Here is a 16,939-nt window from a genome sequence, read left to right as displayed (position 1 = left end):
AATAAACAAGATTTGTTCAGACAGTGTAATGGATATGTATTTACTCTACCTAAGTATTGACCTAAGAGGCATACACACATAGGCAGTTTCCATTAAAAATACAATCAGACATTATTCACTTTCGATGATAGTCTGTCAAATGTAGCTACGCTGGTGATGTGATGTGGTTATTTCAAGTCAAGTCACGAAAAACTGTTTCCTTTTTACAATTTGCGTTGTACCAAAGCCGCTGTACAAAAAGCAAAACAATGTACAATGTACTCGCATATACAGCCATACTATGTAATATAATAGAGTACAACTCTCATGGTATTATTGCAAGTCATACAAAAGATGAGCTAGGGATACTTAAGATTTATTAACAACAAGACAAAAGATGTCATTTTCATTCTTGGGAAAAACTGTTCGATTTTAGGGTTGCAATTTATTTTACAGTACGTGTACATAGAGTGTACTTACAAAGCACTTGGTAGATTAAGGTAACTACACGGTATACGTTTTGGTTTAGGGGTAGGTTCAGGGTTAGTACCTACAGGTATTACCCAGTTATTATAGTTACTCTAATAAGAACACAGTATGTACATGGGAAACAGGTCTGTTAAATAGGTTAAAGGGGATATTCTGATATAAAGCCCTAAACGTGATGTCAGCCGCCTCTCGAAGAGCAAGCCAACACTGGCAAACAGTGGCAAAAAACCCAAATTCCAATTATGTATGTACATGGAGAAACCAGACCGGGAGAGAGCCAGTTCTCCACTGGCATGTTAACACAACACTGCTGCATCTTGTCAGGCTAAACTTGTGTAAGCTGAGTAAGCTTTAGATAAAACAATCAATCTCAAGAAAGAGCAAATAGAAAATAATCAAATATATACAGTCTATATCTAACAGCTTGTTGTGGTGAGGACTTCTTTCAGATCCACAATGAGAGTCGAATAGCATTCTATACTCGTCTATGTAACAACTACAGGGTTTGTAGTGATGTGGACTGAGGGTATATTATACATTTATAGATATATGCAATATATGAAAGCCCACTATGTCATTACGACAATGACAGAACAAGAGAGTTTTCAACGTGGACAGAGAGAACAAAAATCTTGCTAAGAATATACCTGCCAATCTAGGGCCAGATTTACTAACAGCTTGCACCAGCACAAACGCCTCTTTTGGCGTTAAAACATGGATTTAGTAAAAATACTTGAGCTTTGAGCTTAACCTCCTGGACTCAGTACATTGCAACACAGAATGAGCTGAGTGGAGGAGTGTTGCTGAAAGAGGAAAGTATATGGTGAGGGAATTGTATTTGGGAAAATTCTGTTCATTCTTGTTCATAACAAATCCAGTGTGTATTTTGTCACACAAAAAATGTCAGTCTTTTTGTCTCGTAGAACGGAGAGTTCATTGCTTGACATCTCAAGATAAGGGTTACTTGTGCATAAACCAAGACAGTTTACTGGATTACTATCCACTTCCTGAATACTATTTGTGTGGCTAGTCAGTAATAGTTCTCCGCCACTCTTTCCCAATTCTAGAATAATGTCTGGATTGAAGGAAGTATTGAAAGATGCAGTACTATCGGTGTTGCCAAGCCTATCTCCAGATGTTACCAGTCAACTGGTTGAGAAGCTCATAATTCAGGGAGTTGAGGGTTTGGAAGATTTGATTTATCTGAAGGAAAATTACATTTTGGAGTTCATATGACCTTCCCAATGCTGGACACTTCTTAGTGCCTGGGGAAATCAAGAAAAAAAAGATAAGGTTGTTTAATTAAAAAAATGTGATCATTTAAAATGTTACATAGAATTACAGTACAGGTACAGGTGGATATGCGTCTCTTCTGTCAAAACTGAAAGTACGTATGGAGCATCTTAAGTACACTTCAAAGGAATGAAACTGGAACTGCTTAAAAAGGAGGTTTCACTGATTCTTGCTGGCTCTACTCTTCTTCAAACCAACTAAGGAGGATGTTCAGAACAAACTCTCCAGTGATGAAAATGATGTCGCTGCTATGATCTGTCAACTACTACTTGAACACTTCATAGAGAAATGAGATAGTCCTATCCTTCTGACATATGTAAATACAGATTATTCAACTTTTCACATTCATCTGCAGCATGTTTTATCTTTTGGTTCTGTTGATGATGGTTGTACTGTTTTCTTTTACATTCTTTTCAGGAATTTGCAGCACCTTCAGATGTCCAGCAATCTTTGCGTTTGCCAGAAAGTCCAAGCCTTATAGATTCTTGGTAAGTAAACCTTAAAGCGATACTTCAGGCAGGAAACAAAATTACCAGATTTTTTCCAGATGCACTGTAGGTTAAGTAGAATTGTGGTTTTGAAGTTAAGATGACTTAACTAACTTCGGCATTACCTCCATTTTACCAAAGATGCTGCTCCTTTAAATAGTGAAAAGCTCATTATCATACAAATGGAAATATTCATTATGGAATTTCTTTGTGAAGGATGAACCTTAAGCGTTTGTTTGGCTAAAATAAAATCAAGTAGCCTAATGAATGCTGTGAGATGACTTTCCTGTAAAAAGCTATACTGTAGTTCTCTTAACAGTTATGTTGAACTATGTATTGACAATTAAATAACATAACAGAAAAAGACACAGGTTTTTTATTTTATCCGTTTTTTTCATTTTCAGGTCCGCCTCTAAGCAACCAGTGGTTGATGTTGAGCGTGGAAAGTCAGGTTGTGTGTGAAGGAGAGCAGCCCAACATTGTCTCTGGTCTTGCAGCGCTGTTTACAATTAACCTCCAGTATCAGCAAGAGGAAGCATGCACCCTTATGTTTATTCCGAGGTTAGACACTTACGCATTTGCCATTCATATACAGTGCTGCTGAAAACTTTACACCCCTCTTGGAGAATCTGGGAAAAAGCAGAAAATTTGGGGAAAATAATTGGAATTTTGAAAATGAAGGTTTATTTTAATGGAGCCCTGCCCTGAGCAAGTTATTTCAGAAATGTTTACATATAGTTCACACCAAAAAAATAACAGAATTTCTCAAAATAGCCCAGTGCAAAAGTTTACACACCCCTGATTCTTAATACTGTTTTATAACAATGAATGACAGTTTTTATGTTTTGTTAAAGTTGTTTAAGGTTTATTTGTTTGTCCTGAGTCATTTATCTGTCCACTGTTTTTCAGAAAAAACCTCCAGGTCCAGAATCTCTCCTTTTCAGCATTTCTGGATATTTTATTCATGTGCAGTATTTACAGCATGATGTTGAGATTCATATGTATACATTAAAAACAACCAAGAGACTAATACACAACTATAAAAATAAATAGAAACATTCAGAGATGAAGGCAACATGAAGGCAACACCACTCATTTAAAGTCATGTGGTTGTAAACCTCTTAAAATGACAACTGGTGTAAATTGTTATTGTTTTGTTTATAATATTTTATTATCTAATAATATTGACAATAATCATATAATTATTATTATTTTAATATAAATTATTCAGTAATGTCCTTAAGAACATTTAAACGTACATTTATGTTTTTCAGGACATGAAATATAAAAAACTACAACAAAACCATTTTAGTATTTCAGATTTCAATTTAGAAAAGAACGCTTATTTACAGAATGTTGATCTTCCCCAGTAAACAATCGTTTACACCAAATATTACAATTAAATTGCACTATTAATTAATGAATATTTCTTTGTTTTCCAAAATAACTGTGTAAAATAACAAGATTTTATGCATAACATGCATTCATGTTATGCAGCCTTGGTTGAGCACCTAAGAGTTCACACAAGTATGCGATGTACTTGTATTTTTCTAGCTAGAATCTAGTTAACAAAGATTAAATGGAAAGTTTTGTTTGATCGACGTTTTGTCAGTGAAGTGCGATGACTGTATAAAATTGCAAATTTGTTATGATAACTACATCGAAAACATTTCTTGATAGACATCTGGTTGAGAGAGAGAGATACAGTATATAGAAATAGGCATGAACATAATCATATTTTTTGTTTGTTTTCTGCCTTGTAGACGCTTTCTCGACATCAACCCGGAGCGTGGATCATTTTTTGGATGAACTATCTTTTTAATGATTTGGTCATATTTGACCAAATATAGCTATTTTGGTGATTTTTGACGTTTTATATTTTTTTCATCAATTTATAGGCCTACATATATTTTAGTGAGCCTGAGTTTGCCTTTGTTTTCCTGATTTAGCTGTCCATCTGTGTCGAGGTTTTATGTTCAGAGTTGTTTTTAGTGAAATACCTTGAACCGTGAGTCATCTGCAAAATCCCTTGTAACATCAATTTATATTCAGCTTTCAATCCAAATACTTTGCATTGTAAACCAATACCAAGTGAATAACTGACACGCAGACTCAGCAAGAACTATAATTTGTGTCTCTCACGCATTTATTTCCTTGTCTTTCCAGCATGACAACACGCTCAACACAAGAGAGCCGATGCAAACAGCAACACGTGTGCTCTCCCACAGCTTAGAAGACTGTCAATGATGTTTCTCAAAAGCAAGAACCACTCATAACAACATAAATGTAAAATTCTAGTTTAAATTATATCGCTTTATATCTTCCTCTTTTTTACCTTTAAGCACAAACATCCACATGATAGGCCATATTGGGCACACCATCATTTAACTTAATTACAGTTTCTCTATATTTACAGTATCTCTCACATCTGACGTTATATATTATATTATATAAACACAGCATTTCTTCCGGTACCCCAATGAGTGGCTACTGCAGTGGAAAGTTGATCTTGGGAGTTCAAAAAACTTCTCAGACAAAGACGGTCCAGGTGTCAAAGAGTTATATATATATATATATATATATATATATATATATATATTGTAGCAACCTGAGTACAAGTGGGAGTGTTAAAATATGTTTATTATGTCCTCAGTTGTATATTTATGTAATGCTGTACTGGTCTGTATTTTTGTATATGTGTATGCCACAAGGGGGCACTAAAGTTTAAGCCACAGAAGACGCGTTTGAGTTATTATGTTTGTCCAAGTTGTTTTACGGTACTCTTACTGGTGGCTGTCTGAGCGGATAGAGATCATCCATAGTGTAACAAAACTCAACAGTAAGTGTTGCATTCCTATTCTAAGAGAAACCTTTTGAAAATGATCGACTTCAATTATTGTACAGAGCACGCGATGAGGTGTTTAGACGCGTATTGTGGTTAAAACATAGTAACTACGCTTTATAGCAAAAACATGTTTCGTTTTCGTTCGGGTGTGTATTGTAGAAAACTTCCCGCTTCTGAGCGATGTTGATCTGTTTAATGTTTAAAGAGAAGTGAAACTATACGTTAGCTTCATATTTGCCACAATCACGTTATAATATAGTTCATGTTTTTGTAAACTTTTGTCAGTATTTATAATTCATTCGTGTAAATGTGAAAGTGAAAGTATTGAGCGTGTTTTTTCGAGAAGGTCCTGGCTGCGGGCTTGCAGTACGGGGCGGTGCTACATGTGGGGGCGGAGAGGTAATATTATGGGCGGCTCTATGTGTCGTCTCACCCTGACCTCGCCTTATTGCTTAACGAAAGTATTGACGTCGATTCCTCAGTATGCATCACTTCCGCTATATCTAGCCTCACGGTGTGTATACGGTCTATATTTGGGCTGTTTTTCCAATAAGGTTTACCCTTATAATGTATAATGAACTTGTTATTGATAAACAACCGAAGAGTTCAGATACAAAACCTCCTTAAGGCCACATCAATAACTTGTGAGGCTGAATTACGAGTTCCCTTTGAAGTTAAGAAATGCAGCAAGTGCAACATTTTATTATTATTGTTGGCAATGGAAAACGGGTTGTCCTGCGAGGTTTTTATGACAGCATATAGATGATCCAGACAGCTGTTTTACGTGCATGTAATTGTGTGTGTGCGAGCGAAAAAGTATACACACAAGAAAATGTAATGTATTTAGTATACCGTTGTTGTTTTTTATGTTGGTGACATTTGCATATGTTGTAGTATATTTTAGGATAGCATTGTGTATGTAAAAAAGTAGTATATATATTTTTTGTCTGTGAACAATATACATGAATTTACAAAAAAATATAATTTGTTGTTATTGGAATAAAGTAAAACAATTTAAATATTTTCTTAGAAAGGTTTTTTCTTCACTTCAAACTATTGTCTTTTATCTTTATATTTCTCTAAAATGTCCTCTTAGAACCTTCTGGTTCTAACAATCCCCGGATTACACAACATGTTATAAAATAAGTAGGCTAATAAATGATACATTAATTTTAATAATGATACAATTATTAAATAAATATGTTGTTAAATGAACAATGAGAAACAAACTGTGAAATGGGTTTCAGGAGGGTGGCTGGCGTCTCCCTTAGAGATATATAAGCTCAGTCATCCGTAAGGAGCTCTGAGTAGAGCCGCTGCTCCTTCGTGTCGAAAGGAGCCAGTTGAGGTGGTTCGGGCATCTGGTAAGGATGCCCCCTGGGCGCCTCCCTAGGGATGTGTTCCAGGCTCGTCCAGCTGGGAGGATGCCTCGGGGAAGACACAGGACTAGGTGGAGGGATTAAATCTCCAACCTAGCCTGGAAACGCCTTGGGAACCCCCAGTCGGAACTGGATAATGTGCCTTAGGAAAGGGAAGTTTGGGGTCCCCTGCTGGAGCTGCTCCCCATGTGACCCGACACCGGATAAGCGGATGATGATGATGATAATTAGTTTGTGTCTTCAGGGCTGGGTATCATATGAACCACTGCCTTTGATGTGAAGGTGATGTTAAATTTGACATCCATTCATATGAATGAATTGTAACGAACATTTTCCACCACCAGTAGGGCGCTTCAAGTAATGTTGCGGTAATATGAAAAGAAAATCGATTCACGGCTTTTGAGAATCTCTCGAATCGACGTCCGCATTTATAAAAACAAACAATCGTTTTCCGATTATTTTCCAGCTTTACTTATAACTCTAACTACATAGAAATCCCTCTGGAAATACGAATGGAAAAACAACACCAGCAAAGCTGACAAAGCCAAGTACACCTGGCTGCAGTACAGGGTGGTGCTACATATGGGGGAGGCGCTAAATGTGGAGCTCCGCTCCCTACGCGTCTCATTGGTTAGCAGGCAAGGCTATTTTTAAACGGCCTTCATGTGTCGCTCTGCCCATAACTCTTCCCATTGGTTACAAGGAAATGACGTTGAAACCAGGAACTGAGATTAAAAACATTGTTTTGCGACTTATTGCGGTGTCATTCAGACCGATTGTAACATAAACTCTGTTTTTTTATATAAATAGAATGATACAACTCTTAAAACAATGAAAGTTACTTTAGGGGAAATGGTTCCTTCATATGTACGTTTGTCTAAAAATATTGCTTTACTCGGATGTTAAGTAACTGGATGTTCAGTCATTATTTAAGAAATTCTGTCAGTGGTTTAGAAACACATTTTGTGTTACACAAAAATACAAATATAAACATGTAAATTACTGTGTATGTTGATATAAGCAGTACTACATTACAGGATCATTTCTGGCCTCCATAATGAGTCTTACTAGTGAAGAGAACCTTACAACAGAAGTCTCAGGGTAAGATTTATTTGACCTGTCATAAAGCTTGTATCTTTTAGTGTCTTTACATTTTTTTTCTGAATGCTAGTTTATTTCTTTTTCAGCCCAGACCAGGATTCACATGATCCAAGCTGTGAGTCCATAAAGAATGAACAATCATTGGACTTGTCAATCTTTCATAGGTAAAAAATATAACACGCTTTAATAGTTCAGTATTCTTTCCTGTATTTACCTAACCCTATACCTCATAAGCACTGCAAGCTAATAAAAGTGTTTGCAAAATGAACAAATTAAAATATTTTCTTTTATAGTTCAAATGAAGAGAGATCATCTCCTCCAGTATTTAGTTGTGTGTCTATGAAAAGCAGCAAGTCCATCTCTCAACCCATTAATTTTAAAGGTGAACACTCTTTTGCCGAAGAGAGGTGAGGACGCTCTTGGTTAAGGACATGAGACAACCATTTCAGTTTGAGTTGAACAGTGTGTCTTCATGAGATATAAAGAAATGAGTTTACATCCTGGTCTAGGTTCTTTATTGACAGCATTTTTATTAACTACAGTGACGAACAGACTCAATCAAATTTCTCCACATGCAAAAAGAACGTAGAGACTGTTTTCAAGGTTTGTACAGTATGTAGGTTTGTATATAGGAGAGCCCTGAAAAGTATTTTAGCCACACTTCACAAACACAATGAAGATTTTTTTAAATAATAATCAAGAAGAACATTTCAAGTGAACGTCTAAACATTTAGCACAAAAATATTTATTGTTCGTGTTGTGGTTGAAACAGGAGGTTGAGCACCAAATCATCTCTCTGATAAAGGAAGAGTTAGAGAGTTTTAAGAGACTTCTGATCCCAGATTACCCATCATGCTCTGATAAAGGACAGGAGGAGGAGAATGAAGGTGAGAGAAGAGTCAGAGATGGACTCTTTAAGCTCACAGTCAACATTATGAAGAAGATGAACCGGGCAGACCTCGCAGACATACTAATCAACAGTAAGAGTCATGTGATTTTTACCATAGCCTATTGTTAACAGTAGGTGAAACTGCTGATTTATTTAATTTCTCTTTTTCTATATCTACAACAGAACTGTCAACATTATATCAACAAAAACATAAATCTAGACTAAAATTGAAATGTAAAAAGATTAATGAAGGCATATCGAATCAAAGGAGCTCAACACTTTTGAATGAGATCTTCACAGAGCTATACATCACAGAAGGAGGGCATGGAGAGGTCAATGATGAACATGAAGTGAGACAGATTCGGAAGACTTCGTCCAGAAGATCCGAGGTACAGGAAAAACAGATCAAATGCAATGACATCTTTAAAGCCTTACCTGGACAAGATAAAACTATCAGAAATGTGCTGACTAAAGGTGTTGGTGGAATTGGAAAAACAGTCTCTGTGCAGAAGTTTGTCTTGGACTGGGCTGAAGGAAAAGCAAATCAAGACGTTCACTTCATATTTCCACTGCCGTTCAGAGAACTGAATCTGATCAAGCATAAAAATATCAGTCTGATGGATCTTCTTCATCAGTTCTTCACAGATACAAAAGAACTGAGATCAACAGACTTTGATGACTACAAAGTTGTGTTTATCTTTGATGGTCTGGACGAATATCAAGTTAATTTAGGTTTCTCAAACAATCCGAGCTTGTTTGATGTGAAAGAATCAGCATCAGTGGATGTGTTGCTGACCAACCTCATCAAGGGCAACCTGCTTCCTTCTGCTCTGATCTGGATCACCTCTCGAACAGCAGCAGCCAATCAGATTCCTCCTGAATATGTTGATCAGGTAACAGAGGTGCGAGGGTTCAATGACTCTCACAAAGATGAGTATTTCATGAAGAAAATAAATGAAAAGGATCTGTCTGACAGAATCATCACACACATGAAATCATCCAGGAGTCTGTACATCATGTGTCACATCCCGGTCTTCTGCTGGATTTCAGCCACCGTTCTAGAGAGAATGTTGAGTGAAGCAGAGACTGCGGAGATCCCCAAGACTCTCACTCAAATGTTCACACACTTCCTGATGTTTCAGATGCAACAAAGGAGTGAGAAATATCACGGAAAATATGAAATTGATCCTAACCAGACAAGAGAGATTGTGTTCTCGCTGGGAAAACTGGCTTATCAACAGCTGGAGAAAGGGAACCTGATTTTCAACGAGGAGGATCTGAGAGAGTGTGGCATTGACGCGATAGAAGCATCAGTGTATTCAGGAGTTTGTACTCAGATCTTTAGACAGGAGTTTGGACTGAACCAGAGGAAGGTTTACAGCTTTGTGCATCTGAGCTTACAGGAGTTTTTTGCCGCTTTGTTCAAGTTTCTGTTTGTTTGTCAAGACAAAGAAAGCCAGTCAGATATATCAGGTTTTCTTCAGAGTGAAGTTGACAGGGCGTTACAGAGCGACAATGGAGACCGGGACCTTTTCTTGCGTTTTCTTCTGGGTCTTTCCCAAGAACCTAGCCAGGATCTTCTGCGATGCTTACTGACACAAACATTATGCAGCGTTGACAAGCAACAAATAGTCAAGTACATTAAACAGAAGATCAGGGAGAATCCCTCTCCAGAGAAATCCATCAATCTCTTCCACTGTCTGAATGAACTGAATGAACATTATCTAGTGCAAGAAATCCAAACATACCTGAGCAGCACGCGTGACAGACAACAATCGAATGTTACATTGTCTCCATCTCAATGGTCGGCTCTTGTGTTTGTGCTCCTGAACTCAGAAGACGAGCTGGATGAGTTCAAGCTGTTTAAATATGATCCATCAGAAAAATGTCTTCTGAAGCTGCTGCCAGTGGTCAAAGCATCTAGGAAAGCTATGTGTGTATTGGATTTTTTTTATTAATTACTTCAATGTGTGCTTAGCTGTGCAAACTGTAATGCTGTCATGATTTAATTGAAATGTTTGAATGCAAGGAACCTAAACATAAAAACACAAAGGGCCCTATTTTCACCATCTAAGCGCATGGTTTAAAGCACATGGCACAGGTGCACTCAGGATGTGTCTGAATCCAGCTGCTGGATTAACAGCGGGAAAACGGTCGGCAGGCATGGTCCAGATTCTCTTAATGAGTAATCTGTGTTTTTGGGGAACGTGCAATAAACCAATCAGAGTGTCATCTTCCATTCCCTTTAAGAGCCAGTTGCACTCGCGCCATGGCGGATTCGCTATTTACACAATGAAATTTGGAAGAGCAGACACTTCTCCAGAAGGAAAACACGTTCATGCGAGAGGTTAAAGTGCACAAGCAGACCATCTACAGGACAAGCCAAATTTTTATCTTTATGTCCACAATGATAATCTTTAACATTGTAATTCATTTTTATAAATATGCGCCAACAATGCGCCTGAGCACGCCTCTTTTTTAGACCAACACACCCATGGGCGCACAAATGAGCGCAAACGCATTTGCTATATAAACAACGCGGTGCAGGATGGTTAAATGAGATATCCGCCGCAATGCGCAGGGTGTACGATAAGGCCCAAAGAGTGTGATTCAGATTTTTATGAATTCTGTGAGATTTTAGGTTTGTGTTTTATGGTTTATTGCCCTGACACTTTTTTCTAGTCTGAGTGGTTGTAATCTCAAAGAGACAAGCTGTTCAGCTCTGGCCTCTGTTCTCAAGTCAAACACGTCCAATCTGAGAGAGTTGAATTTGAGTTACAATAATCTGCAAGATTCAGGAGTGAAGCAGCTCTCTGCTGGACTGAAGAGTTCAAACTGCAAACTGGAGATATTACAGTAGGTTATGTCATGTTTCATTTATGCTTTACATTTTTAAATAAATCATTTTCAGTATAATCATATATAGCAAAAACCTGAAGTATTTTCAGTGACTTTTCCTATACTCAGGAGAACCCCAAATCCAAAAACTATGCAAAATGGCAAAAAGCTATTTGAAATGTTCGATCAATGGACCAAAAACAGAAGAGACACAAAGAGGTTCCTGTCTTTGAGGAAAATTGTTCTAAAAGTCTTCAATCTGTTAGCCTATGGTCGAGACGTGCCTTATCATTATTACTGAATATGATCATTGCCTGATGGAGGGTCACTGACTGTCCTGTTGAGTTTAGTCTGTTAACATAAGTTAATGCACAATGGACTAACTTGTATGCAGCATTACTTGATTCAAACAAACATACAACCTTATTGTAAAGTGTTACCATTTTGAACCTCTTTCTAGATTGTCCAACTGCAGCATTACAAACAAAGGCTATATAGATCTGGCTTTAGCTCTAAAGTCAAACCCGTCGTACTTAAAAGAGCTGAATCTGAGTGATAACACACCCACAGACAAAGGAGTGCAGCATCTCTCTGATCTACTAAAGGACCCAAATTGTAAACTGGAGATACTAGGGTGAGTCTAACCAACCATTCAATAAATAGTTACTTAATTGATTCAGGTAAATTCCACAAAATTGAACCCTAAAAACGACTTAAATGATGATAACAATATCACACATATTATGTTTAAGTAAATAGCATGTATATTTTTACAGTGTAGTGATACAAATGTTAACTATGGAAATCTTACATTTCTATTCGTATTCATACAACATTGAAAGTCACTGTCAATATTTAGCATTAGTAATAGTGGGTGTGGTTACTTGTGTATGTATTTTTGTGCAATAATGTTGAAACTGTATGTTTTAAAACGTATAACTTTAAAGTGATTTGAATGATTAACCCAGATGCTTTTCAGTAAAATAATTTTGCCATTTTGTTTGTATCTAGGTTGTCAAACTGTAGCCTCTCAGAGCAAGACTGTTCTGCTTTAGCTTCAGCTCTGAAATCAAACCCGTCACACCTGAAAGAACTGAATCTGAATTGGAATAGTCCTGGAGATTCAGTAAAGTTGCTGTCAGCACTGCTGAAAGATCTACAGTGTAAACTGGAGAAACTACTGTAAGTCGCTATTACATTTCCGCTATATTCATTCTGCCATACCACTGCTGTAGCTTTTGATGGCAATCTCTATGCTGTTTTATATCGTTCTTTAGGCAAAGCATTTTAGACTCACTGTCAACACATGCATGGCGCTAATTTAAAAACTCTCTAGATCTCACTAGATTTAACAACTTTTTCAACCTCTTTAGTGTCTTTTGTTCAGAAAAAACGTACAGCGACAAACCTAGTAAATGACAATGGCTTTATTGGTAAATATGTTATATTAAAATACAGAATGATCAGAGTTTAGAAGTGAAACAGGTCTAAAGTTTCTACTCAAATACGATGTGATGATGTCGCAGATATGTTAATTAGCATGTGACATCATTCAGCATCACATTCACTCAAAATCCTGAGGGAACACAGTTTACTGTCTGGTTTAATGCTTGAGTATAATGCATTATGACTCTCTGCAGGTTGTCTTGCTGTGGTATTAAAGGGGAAGGTTGTGCCGCTCTGGCTTCAGCTCTGAGATCAAACCCATCACATCTGAGAGAACTGGATCTGAGTGGGAATAAACCTGGAGACTCAGGAGTGAAGCTGCTCTCTGATCTACTGGAGGATCCACGATGCAAACTGGAAAGACTACTGTTAGATTCTTAAACTTAACTTTGATTTATGTGTAATACAAATGCTGAAAATATTCCTATTACATCAGGGTTTTTTTCTCTAGGCTGTATAACTGCAATATAGGAGAAGAAGCTTGTATTGCTCTGGTCTCAGCTTTGAAATCAAACCCCTCACATCTAAAAGAACTCAATCTAAGTGAGAATAAACCTGGAGATTCAGCAGGAAAGCTGCTGTCTGCTCTGATTCAGGATCCACGGTGTAAAATTGAAATACTAAAGTGAGTTCTTCATTAAAAGTTCATTTGTCTTTTGGTTCTTCACGTTTTAATAGAACATTGATTTTGGATTAATAAATTAATTCATATGAGTTTTATTTAAAAGTGGCACTAATAATGTGGGTTGTGCAAATCCCACAATATATTGTATAACTTATTCAGTTATATTTACATAAACTTGACCTGTTTTTCTGTGCAGGTTGTCTAACTGTAGTATAGGAGAAGAAGGCTGTGCTGCTCTCGCTTCAGCTTTCAAATCGAACCCCTCATACATGAAAGAACTGAATATAAACTGGAATAAACCGAGCGATTCAGCTAAAAATGTGCTCTCTGATCTACAGAAGGATCCACTCTGTAAATTGTCGAAATTATAGTAAGTCACTGATTTCTTATAAGTTTTCATAAGTTTTTCTCACACTCCTCATTCACACTGGCTGTGATTCGCAGGGAACTGTCATTTTAATGGAAGTGTAAGAGCACTAGAGCATTGCATGTTCCCTATGCATAGTAATAGCAATAAAGCAATGTTTAAGTCTTTGTCTAAGCCCAGACAGGAGCTAATTTCCCATTTTACATGTGTACATACGTATTGCTGAAATCTAACTTCAAAGATGCAGCTTTTGCTGCAGATAAACCAATGATCATGCTTTTATTCCTGTTCAACTTTAATACGATGCACCACACACTAAGGTGACTTCAATAAAAACGAAACTCCTGAATCTCCTGAATTGAAAAGCTTAAACAACGTCTTTTATATAAGATTAGAACGATCTTTTGATATACTGATGTTTGAAACAATACCAGAGAGATAAACACACACTAGCAATACAGCGACAGGAACTAAATCACGGTAAGTGTGAATGGAGCTGCACTGATGCTTTTACATTTACATTCAGGCATTTGGCAGACGCTTTTATCCAAAGCGACTTACATAGCATTATCCCATACATTTTACATTGGTATCTGCAATCCCCTTGGATCAAACCCACAACCTTGCGTTGTTAACACAATGCTCTTACCACTGAGCTTTTGAAGTATTCATAAACTTTTTATGCTTTTTCACAGCATGAACTCACCCTATAAGTCACCTTCTATGAGACTCAAGCAAGGAGGACCATGAGAAGTGCATTTTACAGGATGTATGTGTGTTGTTGTGGTGTATATTTTATTTATTTATGTCTTGCGTGGAAGCAATTATTAGATAACAAAAGGACTTTGGTCCATGTCTTTGTTTTCTGTATTTCTGTATATTCATTTCCTGTTCTTGTTGTTTTGTTCTGGTTGTCAGTTCTTATACCTGTGTGTTTTTGCCTGACGTGACATTGTGGTTTTCCTATTCTTTGTTCAGCCATGTGATATATGTAATTATTTTTACATTCCTTGTTGCATCTCAATTGGATGAATAAACCAGACTAGACAATAAACAGGTTTTCAAAAATTCTCATGCAAGTAGCAGTACACTGCATGCTAAACAGAGAATAAAATGTCTCTTCATACTTATCAAGTATGCTTACAGAACAGAAAACAGAGCTTTATTAAACACAAAACAAGCAAAGCAAAATGAAAAAAGAACACAAGAATCAGTCACATGGGGGCGATGAACGTAGGGGTGGGAAGCTCGACCCGACCACACGAGGAGAGATGGATCCACTAGGGAGAATAGTACTGTGGGGAGGGAAACTCGAACCCGTCCTTAAATCCAATGGATTTATCCAAAAGAGGATAATTTGGTATTATCATGATCTGGGGCCAGACTCACAAACTGCCATATGTTGTCTTAAATTATCATTCAAGAAAAATGTTAGGAATACATTGTATTCCTGAAAAATACTTATTTAGACGGTTCTTAAATTTTTTATAAAAGATTGATCTTAGAAAAAATCAGAAGAAATTCTCAATACAAAAGTAATACATTATTACAGTGAAAATATGAATAAAGTATGAATATTGTAAATATTGTAAACATGTGTTTGTTTCTAGAATGTAATCAAATATATAAAACTGATTATAATAATATTAATTTATCCAATAGTAATATTATATACCATATTGTTATAACATATACAATTTATCAAAGTATGAATATTATAAACATCCTGGGTAGCAAACCAACGTATAGAATCAATGTCTCCTGTGGCCGTGCCATTTAAAACGTACAAGAAATGTACAAAAAAAAACACTTAATTGGTTTACTTACCAAATGTTGAATCCATGTTGATTTCAGTTGGGTGAAAAGATGTTAGAGAATCCATATATGTTCAATATATGAAATAAGTTCATCTGAAATAATGCTTGTGTGGATTAAAACAAGTGTTCATTTGTTTTTATTATTAATGAATTATTCATTTAAAAACATTTAACAAATTGTTTTAGACGTTTTTTTCAAATGCAGCACAGTCTTTGCTGTGACGCTATTGGTGATTTAAGAACTGTTTCAGTTGAAATGACATCAACGCATCAAATAACACTTCAGTGGTTAATCAAGTATTATAAGAATAAGACTATTTATTAACAGTTAAATAATCTGATAAGAAATGACTTTGCTTTGTATAGGAAGAATAGCCAAAAGCATTCATTTGTTTCATGTATTGATGAAAAATTGATCTAAATCATCATACATTAATACCAGAATACACAATTAAAACTTTCTGAGAAAAACATCTTTAAAGGCAGGTAGTTCATCAGATTTGTGCATTTTAATTCTAATAAATCCTACAAAGTACAGTATGCTGCCATGCTCTCATTTTAAATATCATGTAGGCCTATAGACTGATATTTTTGGACTAACAGAAAAATATAAACAGATGTTTCGATATATTGAGTTTAGTTTACATTATTCTTAAGACAATATGCCTCTGCCAATATGATCTCCAAATCCTTAAAGGAACCATACATTTGCACTTTACTTACATGGCACAGATTAATTCTTCCCATATGGTCAACAAAACTGATGATCTTGAGAAATCTAAATGTGACCAAAACAATCACAAAAAGATGTGAAGTTGTATTGTGAACAGTGGGGTTGTCAAGGTACCACAAACATATCTTATGATAATAATATTCCAGCTAAATAAAGAACTCAATACTACTGTCAAGTAATGTTTGTCTATATGATCAGCGAATACCAACCCTGGGACAACAGCAGCTCTCTCTTGGCTTTGAGGAGCAGAGAAATATCAGCTGCATCCCATTCAAAGATGACAGCTGTAACATGAAGATGGGGTAAAGCTGCTTGGCGTCGGATGCTTTAAATGTAGTAAACAAAACTCCACCACTGACCGTTTTAGTTGAATCTGTCTTCAAAACTGTTAACCTGGCATGGATTTCATCCAGCCTTGTCAGGATGGCTTGGCTGTACATGGTGAGGAGCCACATCCAGCTTGGCACAACTGAAGGCTTTAGGGGCTCCTGGGACTTTATTGGCAACACTCCAGGGCTGTTGACACACAGTGCACACAGTCTAATGACTCTCAAATCAAAGGCACAGACTCGGGTCGCATACTGTATCATCCAAAAAAAAGAAAAGATCTACTGATCATGTTTTTTTATTTTAACACCATTTACAAATGG

The 16,939-nt window shown here is 36.6% G+C and overlaps 1 protein-coding gene across 1 annotated transcript; it reads left to right on the top strand.

Annotated features, from left to right (window-relative positions):
• Positions 1 to 4,961: 4,961 nt before the first annotated feature.
• Positions 4,962 to 15,329, top strand: LOC306906744 (NACHT, LRR and PYD domains-containing protein 3-like). The gene is made up of 14 exons (XM_079478366.1): positions 4,962 to 5,088; positions 7,511 to 7,574; positions 7,661 to 7,738; positions 7,868 to 7,981; positions 8,117 to 8,177; positions 8,347 to 8,554; positions 8,647 to 10,396; positions 11,146 to 11,319; positions 11,762 to 11,935; positions 12,313 to 12,483; positions 12,942 to 13,115; positions 13,199 to 13,372; positions 13,569 to 13,742; positions 14,435 to 15,329. Exons 1-14 carry the CDS (start codon positions 5,004 to 5,006, stop codon positions 14,487 to 14,489), a joined length of 3,456 nt encoding a protein of 1,151 aa, XP_079334492.1. The 5' UTR covers positions 4,962 to 5,003; the 3' UTR covers positions 14,490 to 15,329.
• The last annotated feature ends 1,610 nt before the right edge of the window (positions 15,330 to 16,939 follow it).

This window comes from Barbatula barbatula (genome assembly GCF_947034865.1).
Source record: "Barbatula barbatula genome assembly, chromosome: 17".
Lineage (NCBI taxonomy): Eukaryota > Metazoa > Chordata > Actinopteri > Cypriniformes > Nemacheilidae > Barbatula > Barbatula barbatula.
This window is presented reverse-complemented; position numbering and strand designations above follow the sequence as displayed.